Genomic DNA, 17,598 nt, shown 5'->3' with positions numbered 1-17,598 from the left:
AATTACAATAAAGTCTTTACTACATTGAAAATATACAATGAAATAATATAAGTTTTAACCAAGAAACAACATAAATGATGCACATAAGCCAATATTCAATGTTCATAGGTTAGTACTAAGCTAACTGCCCTTGCAAGCCATTTTAAGCCTAGCCAATTATGCCTTGTGAGATTCAAACTCTGCACCTTGTGTTTGTAAGGCAAACACCTTAATCATTAAGCCAGTCTCCCAACCCCTTTAAACCTTTCTAAATGAAAAGTGGATAATGTAGCAAAGCACCTCATTAATGGACACCAATAATGTTGCTGCATTTGTCCTAGTATGGCTCCCCATTAAACAGTGAAATGCGTTCTGTAAAATATTCAAAATAATTACAAGTAAAACAATATCAGGTTAAATTATGAACACACTGTTGTATTATTCACCAGAGTAAAATGGAAGGGGGTGGTGGGGAAAATGCAGCATTAAACTTATAAAAAACTCAGCTTATACTGTGAAACGTTGTGAGAAATGTGTGAACACAATACATTATCTTCTGAAAAAGAAAAAAAGCCTTCCACATGAACATGTCTCTTGCTTGGTATACCTTAAACAAAAGACACATTGACAGCCCACTTTTGGGGATAACCCTGAGAAGACTGTTGTTCTCTGAAATGTTTACACTTACACCATCTTTATTTTTAAATAAATACGATACAATGATTATAATAATGGCAAGACTTTTAAAGTATTAAATTAGACAAGTCAAACAAATTAAAGGAAAATGAAAATTAACTGGTTTTATCATTTTAAGTGGTATAATTAAAATAAACTTGCTTAATATGTTCATATATTACTGTTAGATTGTCAGATTCTGACAAAAGTGTTTTCATTACACATTAGACAAAAACAAATGTACAGACATTAATAACCAAAGAAACTTGAATAAACTAAGCAGTAAACTAAACAAAATGTCATCTACACATAGGAATATGTACAGAAATTTTAAACAGTACAGTGTAACAATAAAAAAGAACAGAATCTTGTTTAGGTGTATAGCAATAATTGTTTACTTGTATAAAATGTCAGCAACATAAAGGAATATGTGTGCACGCATACAGTAGGGCTTGGCAAAATAAATAATGCTCAAGATATTAAGCAAGACAATAAAAAAGAAGCTTATAAATTCAGTGACACACAAGCATCTAGTGAGCAGGTGACAGAACCAGTCGTCAAACTCAAATCTGCTAATAAAGGCAATAACATAAGTGCTGGCAGTTCTGCAGAAAAGACAGCAATGAAATAATCCTTTACATATTCTTGGCTCAGCTCAGAACTGTGTCCTACTGCTCTTGAAATTATAACAGCAGTGGTATGTAGATGGAAAGTTGTGGTGTGTGTGCTACTGTTCAGTAGACATTCCAATTATTCTGCAGTTCACTTTCTCAAAACAAATACTAGCAAAACACTAACTTCCTCTTCTTAATTACGACTGGCTGGATCACCTACCTACTGTGACACTTGCTTAAATAAGAATGTGGCTGCACTACATTTAACAATAAGAGCACTGTTAAATAAGTATTTGTTGCACCCCACCTCAATAATTCAAGCAACTTCTGCAGCCTACACAGCAACTTAAAATCATGCTGAATTAAATAAAAGCATTTTGTACAGACAATTGCACTTTACAAAAAATCATACAACATAAGGTGGTGGAGACTAATTTACAACAAAAATGATAAACTGTACTTATGTTTACAAAAGGTTTTATTTTATGAATTTTTATGGAAAAGTTATCAGTTCTTGGGTTGATTGCTGCAATAATTCAACCTGTGATACCTCTCTTTCATCTACTTCATACTCCCTTCTTGAAATGAGGAACGCTGTAGGTGAAGGCCAAGGAGGTTCACTGATGACTGCATGTTTAGCTGAAGGATGAACGCAAACTTCACAGGTAACTGGACAGTTCTACCACATGTCATCTGTCAATGTAGCATCCTTAAAAAGAAAAAAGAAAACAAAAGAACCCTTTAAAGTCTGGATCTTCCAAAACAGCAGTTTCCAGACAATCCAGACTGCAAAGGGTTAAGATGTTGGACAACTTTAAGACTCATCTCCAGTCTTTCCCAACATTAATTATTATTTCAAACAAAAAGCATTCTTCAGCAACAGCAGTCCATACTGCAGCTGAAACGTAACAGTATTAGGTGCAACACACTAAAGCTGCTCTGGCATTTCTGGCTTGAACTGAGTATGCTACATTGGTCTGAAATAAAACAGTTCTCATTTTCCTGTATATAACCTCTGTGAACTTTCATCTACTTCAGGTTTTAAATTTAAATGAAACTGTGAAATTGTTTAAGCAGAGGTAAAGTACAGTTGCGTAAGGAACTTACCATAACTGTAGATGCACAAGTTTAACTGTTTCATCAGTGATTAAGTACAGTTGCGTAAGATGATCTTACCATAACAGTAGATGTTCAAATGATCACTGCTGCAGTAGCCTTAGGTATATGTGGTTACATCTTGCCAAGGATATAACAGACATCCAGCTTCCAAAGCTTCAGGGCACCTTCTACGCACCCAAACTGACAAGCAGCTGGAGCTGAGCAGACTAAAAGACAAGTTTGGGCGCAAAGCCCTTCAGAGATTTCCTGCCAGCAGGGACAGCGAAAGGGAGGTGGAGTGCTGAAAGGACAATGCAAGGAACAAAAATGTCCACACCCTGACATAAAAACACACCAAAAAACAAGGGGGGGTGTAGAGTGAGGGATGGAGTGGCTACTGCAGCAGTGGTCATTCAAACATCTACTGTTATGGTAAGTTCAACTTACACAAGTGTACTATGTGCATCATACTGATCACTGCTACAGTAGCTATATGGGTAGATTACCCTAGCTAACTACATTTGTGAGGTGGAAAAAGAAGAAGAGTCCAGGAGCCCCTGGAGAATGGCTCTAGCAAAGCTTGATTTGGACCTAGAGAAGGAATCAATCTTATAGTGCTTTGTAAATGTATGTACAATTGATCAAACAGCAGTTTCTAGACTACTTCTAGAATCCAGCCCTTTCCAAAAAGTTATAGATGAAGCCAAGGCCCTGGTAGAGTGAGCCTTGACCCTACCTGGAATATTATTGTTATGGTGAGCATTACAAAAGGTAATATCCTTAGACAACCATTTGGAAATGATGTGTTTTGACCTCACCTTCACATGAAATGAACAAATGATCTCAAGACCTGAAAGATTTAATTTTGTCAAGATAGTACCCGAGTTGTCTGCGAACATCCAAGGTATGAATTATCCTTTCTCCCTCATTTTTAGGTTTAGGGAAGAAAACGAGGATAACCTGGTTGGAAGAAAACTCTGATACTACTTTAGACATAAAAGGGTTAGTTCTCAAGGAAACCTTGTCCATATGGAAAATGATATAGGGTGATACCCTTCTTACAGATGTCAGCGCAATCAGCAAAACTGTTTTTCATGTTAAGAACCTCAAGTCAAACAGATTAGCTGGCTCAAATGGAGCAAGTGTTAGCTTTTCTAACAAAATTAAGATCCCAAGGAGGGTCCACTGTATTTTTATTTTTTTTGGTCTGGAGGCCTCTTATACAAAACCCCTTTCAAGAACATTTTTGACATGAAACTGCATTGAAAGAGGAAGATCCATGGTTAGACATGCTGAAATGGCAGATAAATGAACGACCTGAGACGTACCTCCCTGGACTACATGAAAAGAGACATGGAAGAGCTCTCCTTTACCATAGGGGGGAGTCTTTTTACTCCCAGATTTGGAAATGGAGGTCCCCCCACTGCTTAGTCCTGTGTGTCCCCTGGGACTGAAACATGGGGTTTTTGCTGTGTCTGGGTTTGGCTTGAGAAGACCTAGAAGGGTCTGGAAAGGACCAATTCTTAGAGGGCCAGTGCCTACTAAATCTAGGAGGCTGAACTTGTAAGAAATCTTTAACAGTTTGCATAGATTTAGCTTTATCTTCCATCTTTTTAAGAACTTCCTCAGCCTTGTTGCCAAATAGTCAGTCCTGATTTAAGGAAGCATCCAACAATTTAGCTTTAACATGATCAGGCAAAGATTGCTCCTCAAGCCAAGCATGCCTTCTGAGCACAGACCCAGTAACAGCAGCTCTGCAAGAGGCCTCTAATGAATCAAAACCTCATTGCAAAGTATGTTTTCCAACTTGCTCAGCAGAATGCATTAAATCCTGTAATTATTTTCCACACAGTCAGGAATCAACATCATTTTCTGTTTAAGCAATCCAATAACATGTTGCTGATACTTTAACATATGAAACTGGCAGTTTGAAACCCTAATGGCCAAGGTTGCAGCAGTGTAAACCTTCTTACCCCATCTATCCAGCGCCCTGGAGTCTCTATCAGAAGGGGTAGGATTTTTAGCAGTAGAAGCCTTAATGCCCTAGGGCCCCTGTGAAAGAGCCTCTGGATCCGCAATAGGATTTTTAAAAAGGAACTTGTGTGACTCAGGGACCCTGTAGTGTCTGTCAGGTTTTCTGGGGGCAGGAGGCAAGGAATCAGGGGCCAAACTAGATTCCGAAAAAGCATCAACAACAATGTCTAGTACAGGAGGAATAGCTAAAGGCCTATGTTGAGATAGGAATAAGAAATCCCTAAGCCTCTTTTTTGAATCAGAAAAATCCTGGCTTTCCCAGTGGAAACTCTCCCTTAGAGTATGTAAGGTTTCCCCAAAAGAAAAATCCTCTGGAGGGGAAGCAGAGGGAATGGAGTCCTCTGCATCAGAATCCTCATAAGTAGATACAGGCAAATCCAGATCATCAGAGGAATCAGAAAAAACAGAATCCTGGTCAGAAGATTCATAATCAACTTCAGTCCTAGGCCTTTTAGAAGGGGGGGGGTTGGCTACCCCTGATTAGAGTTATTAGATCTTCAGCCATTCTTGTTTGTTTTTTTAGGCATAGAGGCCTGAGCAGGTGGCCTGGGCGTCGGTGTTTTAGGCATGGTTCTAGATTTAGGCCTAAGTGAAGGAGAAGGCTTCGGTTTAATATGCAAGTCTGTAGGCCTGAACACACCCTCAGAAGCCGGTGCCTGCACAGCGGCTTCGGACCCATCCAAGGTAGAGACATCCACGGGTTCCATAGTTGAAGCATCTTGCGGCATACCGGACTCCGAATGAGTCTCAGTAGAGGCCTGCGAATCAGAAGTTGCGGGTATCAGGGGCTGCAAAAGCGCCTCACTGAGTACCGGCGAACTGGCAACTGGCTTAGGAGAAGCATAGTCGGCAGTTTTGGACCTCAGCGGTCTGTCTCTGTCTTTATCTTTGCATTTTTTCAGAATCCCGGTAGTCAGATGGCTAACTGACGACATTTCTGGATAATTAAATTGAGAACCGAAATATTTAGAGGCGAAAATATACCGACGACGGATAGTGCGCTGATTAAATAAAGCACAAAACTGACAGCAAGGTACGTCTTGGTCAGGGCCTAGGCAAGGAATACAGTACGAATGAAAATCTTTGAGGTATTTGCTTTCCACAAGTAATGCAATTATCAACTTTTACTGACCGGTAAGGAGCAAGCAAAAGTTTCTCCAACGGGGTACTTAGCTTTAGTTGAAGACTTCGGTTCTGAAACTCGAAAACAAAAATTTCAAGAGTCGGCCGACCGGCACTTGCGAACTGCTTCTGCTTTCGCACCGCACGGCAAGAAAGACTGATGTAATGGCATCGGCTGCATGTTTTATACCCCTGACGACCTGACATCCTGACGTCATGGAAGAAGGGACAGCAACCAACGCAGGATCCAAGACTTTGTTAATCAGGCCGACTGAGGGCTACCTGCAAGCAGATAACCCAAATGTAATGACTGCAACAGTGAAACACGAAGAACATCTAGTCAGTACCAACATGAGTGACAGGTGTGCCATACTTGAAGTCAACTCCTCGTTGGTCAGATCGACCATAAGCTAATCACCCTAGATATCCGCATCCTGCCCCCACCCACCATTAATGAAACCATAGTAAATAAACTTCTCCAAAGCCAACTTCATGCTTCTTAAGACAGAAGTGGCAAACGTCATGACACCCATGCAGATGGACAATACAGTCATGACTGCTGAATATTACACAAATGCACTCTTATAAGCACTTACACAAGTGCCTAGAGCATGCTATCCCAAACAGAACCAAGATGCTATCCTCCAAAAAAAAGAAGGCAATCTGGTGGTCCCCTGCCATAAACAAACTCTACAACAGAAGGAAGAAACTGTTGCAAAAGAGAGTAAAATCCCATGAGTGGAGGAGCTCCCTGGTCAGCCTCAGTGGAAGCTGAGATCCCTTATAAGATCTTCCAAAGCTAGATACGAAAACAAAATTGCCACTGATTTTAAGGTCAACCACAAAGCATTCTATAGTTATGTCAAGAATCTCAATGGCAACACCCAGATCTGCTCTGAGTTACAGCACAATGGCACAAAAATTACAAAACCAACTGATATCTTCAACATCTTGGCAAATAGGTTCAGAGCTAACTTTACCCCTCTCTCACCCCCTAAAGGGCCTATATCTATACAGGAAGAATGCAGAGCCCCCGTAATCACATCTATGCAGGTAAAAGCTGCACTCTCTAAAACCAAAAACACAGCATCTATGGTACCGGACAATATCCCAGGCTGCGTTTTACATGAACTTCAGAATGAACTGGCTCCCCACCTAAGCACCATGTTCAATCATAGTCTCACATCAGGCTTTGTGCCCAGTGAATGGTGCACAGCAAGTGTTATCCCACTCCACAAAGGGGGAGCCACCACTGATCCTGGGAACTATCACCCTATTAGCCTGACGAGCCTGGTCTGCAAGGCCATGGAACGTATCATCATGGCACTCAAACAAAGACATTGGTAACCTCCAAACTCTGGACCCCACCCAGTTCGGGTTTGTGAAAGGCAGATCATACCTTCTGAACCTGATCGACTTCTTTGAGGCAGTCACCAAAGCTGCAGACGAGGGTAAGGTGGTTCACACAGCCTATCTTGACCTCACCAAGGCTTTCAACACCATCCCCCATTCTGGAATTATAACTAAACTAGATATAAATTCCTACGTCACAAAATGGGTTGCCAACTGGCTCACTGACAGAACCCACACTGTAAAAGTTCCAGACTCCAAATCTGACTTCAAACCAGTGATAAGTGAAGTCCACAGGGTTCAGTCCTGGGACCTCTCCTGTTTGTTGTCTACTTCTCTGAAGTACAGGCTAACACAGAAGGCCTCTGGCTAACGAAGTTTGCAGATGACTGCAAACTAGGAGCCATAGTCGAGTCTCCAAATGATGTGGACATCCAACAGAAGGGCCTCACTGAGACAGATGCCTGGTGTCAGAGGCATGGCCTCAAGCTCAATGCCAAAAAGTGCACTGTCATCCCCTTTGGTAAAAACTCTGTACCCATGAACTACCACATAACACTCCCTCTCCAGTCAAGCAGAGTACATCACTAGCCCTCTTTAACAGGAACCTGGACGACTGGATGGGAAACAGAAAATATACCCCTGGGATTCCACCCATGTCCCTGCTGGACAGGGAAAACAGGCGCTGACTTTGTGGGAACATGGGTGAAACTCTTGGCTAAGCTTATAATGGCTTTTGGGCCAACAGTCTAGTATTGGGCCTATGAACCTATGAACTACTAGCCCTGAATGGGCGCTGGTTATTTTGTTGGCACTAACTAGAAAACCTTTTTCTATTTATCAATATATGAGTTTCTAGTAGCAGGCTTTCTTGCCTCCATTAGTACCTGCTGTATGCCCTCCGTAAATAGGTGCCAGAAAAGTTGTAAGAAAATATAAACTTTTCAAGCCAAAACACTTGCAGATTTATTCTTACAACCTACACTGCTTAAATTAAGCCATGGAAGCAGGAAGTCATACATTCTCAAAATGTGTGGATGTCAGTTTGCACACATCAACCAGACTGGAGCAAATACTTATGTATGTATGCGTGTACTGAACTGACTGATACTTGACAGGGCAGCTTGTCGTCAGACCCTTTTCAGCCATGAACCAGACCCATAACAGCAACAGTTTAGTACACCAAATAAAGACAATAAAATGTAGACCTACAATAAATATTTTGAGTAGACAGATATTTATAATGTAGATAGGGAAATACAACTCAAGAATTCACAATCTTTTGAATTCATGAATGCACAGAATTTGGCTGTGAAATCTTCATTAAAAGAAGGTTTACGCTGTTTAATGGTAAATGTTGTCCTGCTTTATCTAGTAGGTCCTGCAAATGCTGCATGAACATGTAACCTCTGCATTACAACCGCTGCATGACAGTAACCTCTCATTTGACACTCACATTGCCAAGGTGGTTAGGAAAACCTTCTATATTACCCACCTTATCATGAAAGGATTCACATCTAGATCAAGAGAGGTCATTGCGCCCCTATACTCTTCCCTTATCAGGCCCATAATTGAGTACAATGCTCCATTTGAGATGTACCTTACCCGACACCTGCAGCAGCTAGAAAGACCCCAAAAGTACCTCACCAAGAGGATCAAGGATCTCAAACATATGTCATATGCTGCCCGGCTGAAGAAACTCCAGCTCTATTCAGTCGCATACCGCCTACTCAGAGGCGATCTATGCCTGACGTATAAGGCCATGTCCAATCCGGAATTAATGGACATGCTCCACCTCAGAAAATCCAAATCCACCAGAGCCACGAGAGCGAGGGATTTGAACCTCAACACAGAAATAAATAGGATGTGCTGGCGGGACAGATTCATAACCCAGAGGCTCCCTACACTCTGGAACAGAATCCCTGTCCATGTTAGGCAGAGCCCCTCACTGACTCTCTTCAAGAGAAATCTTGACGAGTGGATGGGAGATCGTAGGTTTACTCCGGGGGTCATCTCTGTGTCACTACTAGACAGAGGCACAGTAAACTAAACCCAAAAAGGGCATAGTATTCTCATTCCAAGGGGTGGCGAAAGCCACACACACTCTGGCTAGGCTTATAAATAAATGCCCTAGGGCAGATAGCCTAGTATGAACCTATGAATGCACTCTCTTCCTCATTATCACAACCCTGCTCTGGGGCACAAGCTGAGATTATGAATACTGCTCTTTACGCTGGAACGTGACTGCCATGAGTCTGTCACTAATTCTGAAGATATTCCTCACCGCCTTCTGAGGATTCTCCCTCACTACAATTCCCACACCATTTCTAGTCTGACGTCCTCCTGAGCAGACTCTCGATCCCAAGTGAAGTGGATTTGTTGCACTGCCCTTCCATCTCGTTTCCTGACAAAGAAGGTGCCCAGTTTTTGCTCCTTACCATCATGTCATCCATTTCAAGCTGTGTCCTGTCAGTGAACCTATACTGAGTGTAGTAGTTCATATTTGGCAGGTTGATTTTTTTTTTTTTTTTTACACCCAGCTTTTGATCAACAGAGCTATCCCCAGGTAACCCAAGCTGGGCAACCGGACACCAGCTGCCCAGTAGCTTACTGACCTAGGGCTACTGGTCTTTATGGGGGGCACACACTGGCTAATAGAGGCACACACCAACAGTTCCCCAAAGGGAACAAGGAATTCTCCTCAAATGAAAAAATAAACAGTCTGGAAGCACTGCTATAGCTGCAAGTTTTTTTATCCTCAGCTCCACAAGCCTTTTAAGGAATAACTTAGTACAGAAAGGTGGATAACAAAGATAAGTTATATAATCCCAGAATCTATCAAAGAAAGTTGAAAAGAAATAAAGGATTAGATGAAGTAGAGTAGTTTTTTGTGACCAAATTCTCTCCCTTTTCAGAAACATTGAGAAGCTTTTTAAATAATTTGTGGCAGGTAAATCATAGGTATGAAGCAGTGGGGAAATCATTCCCAGAAAAAGTAAGGTTTTCAATATGGCGTTTGGCAATTTAAAGGAATCGTTAAAACCAAAGGCAGCAGGTACAATGGGAAGCAGGTTGGGTGACTTCCCCTGTGGGGCGTGCAACATATGTAGTAAAATAAAAAATGTGGATGGTTGGATAATAAATGGGAAGAAATTCTGGATTAAAAATGAGTTTACATGTGATTCCTGTGGGTCTACATTACTGGATATGGATGTACACCCGGGAAATGGTATGCAGGACAACCAAAAAGAAAGGTAAAGTTAAGAATTTTAGAACATTTGGGTGATGTGAGGAATGGAAGAATGGAGAGCCCAGTGGCTCAGCATTTTTGCACGGTCCACGAGGGTAGCACTGACAGCTTCTTTTTTAGTATTCTAGCACAACCCTATGGAATTCAAATGTAGACTCAAAGTTAGAAACAAAAATTATAGTGAACTTAGGTACTCTGTTTCCCAGACGGTTAAATTTAGAAATCAATTGTGATGTTTAGTAATCACATTCATTAGTTTATTATAAAATAAAGAGAAGGTTTGGGCATTAGAGAAGCTTTGGGAATAAAATGCAATAATATATTTAGCTGTATGTGAACGAGCTGGGTAATAAATGATGCATTATTACAATGATGATTTTTTATGTTTAATGTGTTTGATGAATTTGAGAATAGCATCTATTATAAATGTACCATCAATGAAATACTTTGGAGTGTATTGTAAAGTGGAATATATTCAAAACAATGAATTGATGCCATGGATATTTAATATAATTGACATTCATTATAAGAAAGTAATAATTTAAGAAACGAAAAAAATGTTTAATGTATTATACAGGAAAAGCAATTTTTGTATGCCATTAATAGAGTGTAGGGCTTTTTAATGTGTGTTGGTGTTTAATTTGGGGGTACACCTTTAAGCCTGGTTAGTAGTTTATATGAATTTAATTGAATTTGGATTAAATGAATGCAATTAAATGTATTAACACATTAATTTAGGGAGTATAAAAAGGCTGCTCAAATTGTACTAAGTTATTCCTTAGAAGGCTTGTGGAGCCGAGGTATCGGATGATGAAGTAAAACAAAAGAACTTGCAGCTACAGCAGTGCTTCCAGACTGTTTATTTTTTCATTAATAGAGGCAAACACTCATACCACCATTAGCATGGGTTTTTGGCCTGGACTGGAGTAGGCTGGGTTCTCAACCCACTCTGCAAACAGCCACGGCCACTTCGGGTGACATCACTCAATGTGACCACATCACCTAGACCAACATTTTACACAGTTAAGTAGCCAGCTCTGACATGGTGCACAGCCTGTGATCCGTATTCTCCTATGCATTCTAGTTGATGCCTACAGCTGCTGGTCTGTGCAACTCTTTCCTCCAGTAGGTACCACCTAGAGATGACTGCTGCTGGTCATGACTCCATTCAATTTTTCTAAGTGAGTTTGAGGAGGAAACACCCAGTGTGTGTGTTTTTTTTTTTTTCCCCAGGAGGTAGTGGAACCCCACAGAAAACATGCAAATTCTACTCTAGCAGTGGCTGCAGGTCAGAATCAAACCTTGTACATGGGAAACAAAGACCTTAATTCATTTTATGCCAACTGTGCCATAAAAAATGCATAGAAAATTGTAATTAATCAGGTAATCTTTTAACTTATAAGCCAAGAAAAAATCCTAACACTTTAGAAGTTACAGAGAAGTTAGTAAACAAGTACCTGTTTAAACCGGTTTCTTCTTTTTTCTTTCTTTCCCTTTTTTTTTGCAAACTTATTTAGCTACTGATAGAAGTAGCTGAACAGGGAAGAGGTGATGTTTGAGCTAGCTAAAATGTGAAAAGCCATTTAGATTTTTAGCCAGCTCAGTATAAGACTACATTTAAAGGTGTTACAATCAGCACAGGCACCATTATGGATGCATGCTGACAAAATAAATGATGGCCTACTGGAACACCAGACACAGAAACTTCTCTCTCTCTTTCCACGTCAGACTCGCCTAACAGAAGATTTTCATTTCAAACTACAAGTACTATGTAATTCTTACTCTGGCTCCATTTGTTTAACACCCTGTTTGCAGCACTGTCTATCTAGAAAAATGCGTTCAGTTTTTGAGATCCATGCCAAATTCCATGAAGTTACTGTAGAAACTGAAAGAATGACTCAGTATCTTATTACCTGATGGAGGAAAGTGACATTGCCATGGGGGATACAGCTTCAGACATAACTTTATTGCCGTCAATGCTAAAAAGGAAGCAATACTTGTCTGAGCAGTATGCTCCAGTTACGGCTGTGGGAAGGACGCCTTTTAAGATACTATTTGCCATTGCTTATGTCACCTGGGGAAAAAAGTAAAGAATCAAGCAGATGGCAGTGTCGGATTATAACCTAGCAGATGTTTTAATATAAAATTGATTCTGATAATGCAGTACCCAGTCAGGCATGGAAACAACCACACAGGGAAGGCTGCTGGTGAGCCCTGCCAATGACCATATCTCCAAAGGTTGGCAATGTGGCTATTTTGGGAGGAACTAGTTAGTAGCAATGATCTTGAAACTAAGCCACAACTGTTGAAAGGTACTGGACTTTGCTTGGAAGGGGCTCCTTCAAGGGGAGCATAAACTGGCAATAGCTAGCCTGAATATGAGGCACCACAATCAGAAGATAACGGACATACTGTGGGGAGGAACAGTGGAGGGTCACAGAGAAAGGTTATAAACAGATGCAGCATTCAAACCCTACTTTACAGAACCTAAGAGAGGTATCCAAGGAGGCATCTAATACTTAAGGGCAAGGGAGTCCTTTGGCAATGGAAAGATTCATCCAAAGTCCTAAAAGATAGAAGCCATTTAAGCACTACCCATCTTGTTACCAAGAAGCAGATGAAGACAATCCTACGGACACAGCAGGTTGCTATATAAGTAACATGTCCTATAAAGACCACCTCAAAGCCTGATCCCTTTACTCTGTCTCCTGAAAGCTGTTGAGGGGAAATATATGCCTGGCATACAGGGCATTGCCTGACCCCACTCTGATAGATCTCCTGCATATTCGCAAAACAAAGAGCACCAGAATTATGCATTCTATAGACTTAAATCTTGCCTGTGATATAAATAAGACCTGCTGGACAGACAGGTTATGTATCCCATCCATATGAAGCAGAGTTCCTCCCTAACACAATTCAAGTGTAACTTGTACAATTGGATGGGGAAGAGGAAATTCATCCCTGACATTTCTTTCAAATGCACTTAGTATCAATTCCAATAACCTAACTTGGTTAATAAACATTTCAATCAGTCATATTACAATACCTACTCAAGCGACATACATTAACATTGTAAAAACAGAAATCAAAAGTTAGATATTTCCCATTTTCCTCAAAACATTTACCGCATCCTTTGTAGATTGTGCAAATTTAAGTAATGCACTTAAAATAACAGAAGGGGAAATAATACACTGGCTTGTTTGAAAGATTTCTTCTGATACGGTAAAGCAATATAATTTAAATCCATATGACTGGATTCTAATTCAGATCATAGAATCTCTACAAAATAAAATTCAAGAAATATCTACAAGTGATAGGAGAAATGTTTCATTCTATTTTGAATTATGCACAAATTGTACAGAATAAAAATAGATGCAAGTGGAATATGATCAAGGCTCTATAAGTTTATATTGGCTCTTAAAATTCATGTATTGCTGGAACTATATGAAAAATATAGCCATCAAAGGATTAGACAATGATAAATTAGATTTGAGGTTAACTAGTGACACAACATCCTTGTTTAAAAATATGGAAATTAAGTCACAGATTGTTTTTCACTATAAAATAAGTAAAACGTTCAATCCTTTGGATTACAGATTACAGACATGTAAAAAAAGTAGTCAAAGCTGATTTGAAAGCTTATTTTTACTGTTGTGAATCTGAAAGAATAACTGGCAAAGATTAATGACTTTCTGAAGGCACTATAGTCCGATAATTGTCACCCTTCAAAATGAATAATTTTGTTTAATGCTCTATTTCCTAGAAGTATTACAAAATCCCAGAATACACTGCTACGGAGCATATAGGCTATTGCAAGGATGGGGGTAAATTGGAAAAGTAGAAGCAGCTCCTCTTTGAATGAGTTTATTTTACTAAACAGTGACATGTGCTAGAAAGAAAAAAAACTTAATTAAACTGATCCTAAAAATACAATGACAAATTATAAACACTGACAAGAATAGTTAGCAATCTATTCAAGAAAATGTCAAGCATTTAATGTAAAATGACTGAGAATCTGCTGAAAATTGGCTTTGTTCCAAGTCGGACTTTCCTGTTAAACAAATGTTAAATAAATACATAAATAAATAAATATTGATCTAATCTTTATTTTCCCCATGGACAATGTTTACTTCCAAAAGCTTAAAACTTTGTACTGAAACAGTGTGCAATGTCATTCAGGATGCACATTAACTGACACACCAGCTTGCGATTACATTTATCAATGCTAATATAACAATACAGATCAGTTAATTAAAAAAAAAGATGAAGTTAGAAATTTGTCTATCCAGCAGATTTGAGGTTACAACACTCGATCTATTCATGAAACAAAGTAACAAATTAAAAATGGAAAATACAAAGCATCAGCCTGGCTAGCTCAGTTGGTAGAGCATGAGACTCACTCTCAGGATTGTGAGTTTGTGCCCCACATTGGGCATGTCCCTTTTAGGTTGGGAGGTGGTATAATGGTTAAGGTCTTTACTTCGCAGATACAAGGTACAGGGGTTTGATTCTCACCTTTTTGGACAGGAGCAATATGTGCTGACTGTGGTAACAAAGATAAATTTAGATAGGCTTGTACGGGCCCTCAGGCAATTAGCCTAGTAACTTCCTATGATCATGACCACTGACATGACCCTCCACTGCACAAGTAATCAAGGAGACTCAATCCTCACCACTGGCAATGTTCAGTGACAGGATAATAGACACACAGTATTTCCATAAGCATCTTTCTGCATCGAGTGCAATTTCCCTTAAGAGCAAACAGAAACCACAGTCAGTTCGGGGCTGGTTTCTCACTCTTCTTCCAGATCCCCAATAAGACTCCCCACTGGCACAGCTATAGAGTCGAGATCTCAGCTGAGTGACCAAGCCAAGACCTCCAGCACCCTCTCTGTCCAACCAGTGCTTCGTGTCCCTGCCCAAGTAGCTGACACACACACTCCTTGAGGTTTGATTTACACACACACACACCTGGGACAGGCTGGCACAGGTTTACTAGCTATGGCCCCTCCTGCCCAGACTATAAGGTAGTTCTCACTGCCACCAGTCACTCCTTATCAGCTGCTTTAGTGCCCTTAACAACAGGTGTCCAAGTCTTACTGTGTAATATTAATACAATTGGTAGTTAGTGCAAGCCTATTAGGAATGGCCCAGACAATGTCACCAAATACACATGCACGTACTCTCAAAACTTAAATATCTCTACACAGATCAGCCACAATGAAAGGTTTAAATATATTTAATAATAAATAATAAAAGAACAAGCCAATACTAAACATATATTCCAGTGACATCAGAGTTCAAAACCACAGGAAATACTTAAAACAACATTGCAGTACAGGCTCACGCAAAGAAAAACAACTAAACTACGCTTTACTATATTCCTGACTGTATCTAAGAGAGTTGTACTGTTCCCTAGAAACTCACTTTATTACAGCAAGGCAGATATTGTGGTGAATGGTTCTGGTCAGGCCCCCAAATAGGTTGTATAGGATAGAGAAGTACAGATAAGTCCCACCAAAGAAAGGGGGATGGTGGGTGGGTAACCTGGACTGCAACAGTGAAGACACTCGAACATCTACATTTATGGTAGGTACACAACTGTACTACGTTCATCGTGTTTCACTGTTGCAGTCATTACACTTGGGTTGAATCCCAAAGCTGAGGTTGGGCGGATGGGTCTAAATAAAATTAGAAGTGGCTATAAGGCCCTGCAGAACTGCAGTGGCAAAGCCTGCTCTGGATTTAGAGTAAAGAGGTAAGTGGTAGTGCTTAGTAAAAGTGTGCACTGAAGTCCAAGTTGCAGCCTCCAAAATATCCTTGGTTGATACCCCTCTGAGGAAGGCTGCTGAAGTGGCTGCTGCCCTGGTAGAATGTGGTCTAATGCCCTTAGGCACTGACTTACCATGTTGTGAATAGCAGAAATGAATTCAGTGTCCTATCCATTCTGAAATAGTCTGCTTTGAGATAGCCTTTCCTTGCGATCCTGCAGCATATGCCACTAAAAGTTGCTCAGTCTTTCTGAAAGCTTTAGTTTTGTCCAAGTAGAAGCGTAGATGTCTGTGTATGTCCACAGAATGCAGAAGTCTCTCCCCTTTATTCTGTGGGTTTGGGTAAAAAGTAGGCAAATGAATGGTTTGGTTAAGAGCCACACTAGACACTACCTTAGGCATAAATGTTGGGTTTGTCCTTAGAGAAACCCTGTCCGGATGGAAGATAATAAAAGGTTCCACAGCCATTAATGCCTGTAACTCTGAGACTCTTCTTGCTGAAGTTATTGCTAGGAGCAGAGCTGTTTTCCATGATAAGAATTTTATCTCAGCTGTATTGGCTGGCTCGAAAGGAGGCATTGTGAGTTTTTCCAAGACAAAATTGAGGTCCCATGCAGGTATTGGTGCTCTCCTTGGAGGTCTTATGTTTTTGGCCCCCCTGAGGAACTGCCTAAGCAATGCATGTGAAAAAAATAGGTGGGTCTGTATTGTAATGAGTTGAAATGGCAGAGGCATGGATCTTAATTGATGAGAAGGATAGGCCTTTGTCCCGCATCTCAGTTAGATATTGTAAAATCTGAGGAATATTTGGAACAAGCGTGTCAATTCCTTGTGCCTGGTTCCAAGCACAAAATCTCTTCCATTTTTCTGCATAAGATTTTCTGGTGCTGGGCCTCCTGGCCTCCAAAATAACATCCACAACTGCTTTAGAGAGAGGTGTATTCTGAATGGTTACACTATCTGCCATGCAGCTAGATTTAGGGTTCTGAGTTGGCTGTGCAGGATCTGATTGTTTTGTTGGGTCAGTAAATGAGGAATATGAGGCAATGTCCAGGCTGGGCCTTGGGACAAGTTCCTTAGGATTGGGTACCAGTGCTGGTGTGGCCAATCTGGGGCAATCAGTATCATTTCTGGCTTCTCTTGTCTGACCTTTAGGAGTACCTTGGAGAGGCAGTGGAGGAAAGGCATAAGGTTGTTCCAGGTGAATGACAAGGTATCCACTTTCCATGCTCGTTTGTGATGAGGCCTTGTGCAGAATCTCTGAAGTTGGCAGTTGTGAGGGGAGGCAAAAAGATCTATGTCTGGGCATCCCCATTTCCTTCTTAAAATGCCGAAGTTTTGTGGATCTAGTTTCCACTCGTGAGGATCCATGAGGTTTCTGCTTAGTTCGTCTGCCAGAGCATTTGTTTTTCCTGGCAGGAATTGTGCTTACAGGTGTACTTGGTAGGTCAATGCTGTGTTCCACAAAATCATGGCTTGCCTGCAGAGGGGGTAGGAATGTGTGCCCCCCTGATTGTTTATGTACCACATGACTGCGGTGTTGTCCGTCTTTATCAGCAGCTGTCCTGGATGAAGTAGGTCCTTGAAGGCTGTCAGGGCATTTTGTACAGCTAGCATCTCTTTTTGATTGATGTGAAGATGCCTTAGGCTTGGGGGCCATGTGCCCTGAATACATTTTCCTGCCATGTGGGCCCCCCCAGGCATA

The 17,598-nt window shown here is 40.7% G+C and overlaps 1 protein-coding gene across 10 annotated transcripts in view; it reads right to left on the bottom strand.

Annotated features, from left to right (window-relative positions):
- Positions 1–388: 388 nt before the first annotated feature.
- The window catches only part of PPM1A (protein phosphatase, Mg2+/Mn2+ dependent 1A), a 1,336,273-nt gene continuing 1,319,063 nt past the window's right edge, over positions 389–17,598 (bottom strand). For 8 of the 10 annotated variants that reach the window (XM_044074476.1, XM_044074477.1, XM_044074470.1 and 5 more), the window contains one exon: positions 1,995–2,054. In XM_044074476.1, the coding sequence (XP_043930411.1) occupies positions 2,010–2,054 (45 nt within the window). In that variant the 3' untranslated portion in view covers positions 1,995–2,009. The other 2 variants (XM_044074469.1, XM_044074478.1) reach the window with 2 other exon arrangements.

The sequence above is a fragment of the Protopterus annectens genome, chromosome 6.part0 (assembly GCF_019279795.1).
Source record: "Protopterus annectens isolate FY-2018-M chromosome 6.part0, PAN1.0, whole genome shotgun sequence".
In the NCBI taxonomy this organism is placed as follows: domain Eukaryota; kingdom Metazoa; phylum Chordata; order Ceratodontiformes; family Protopteridae; genus Protopterus; species Protopterus annectens.
Note: the sequence above shows the minus strand (reverse complement) of the source record. Positions and strands in the feature narration are given on the sequence as shown.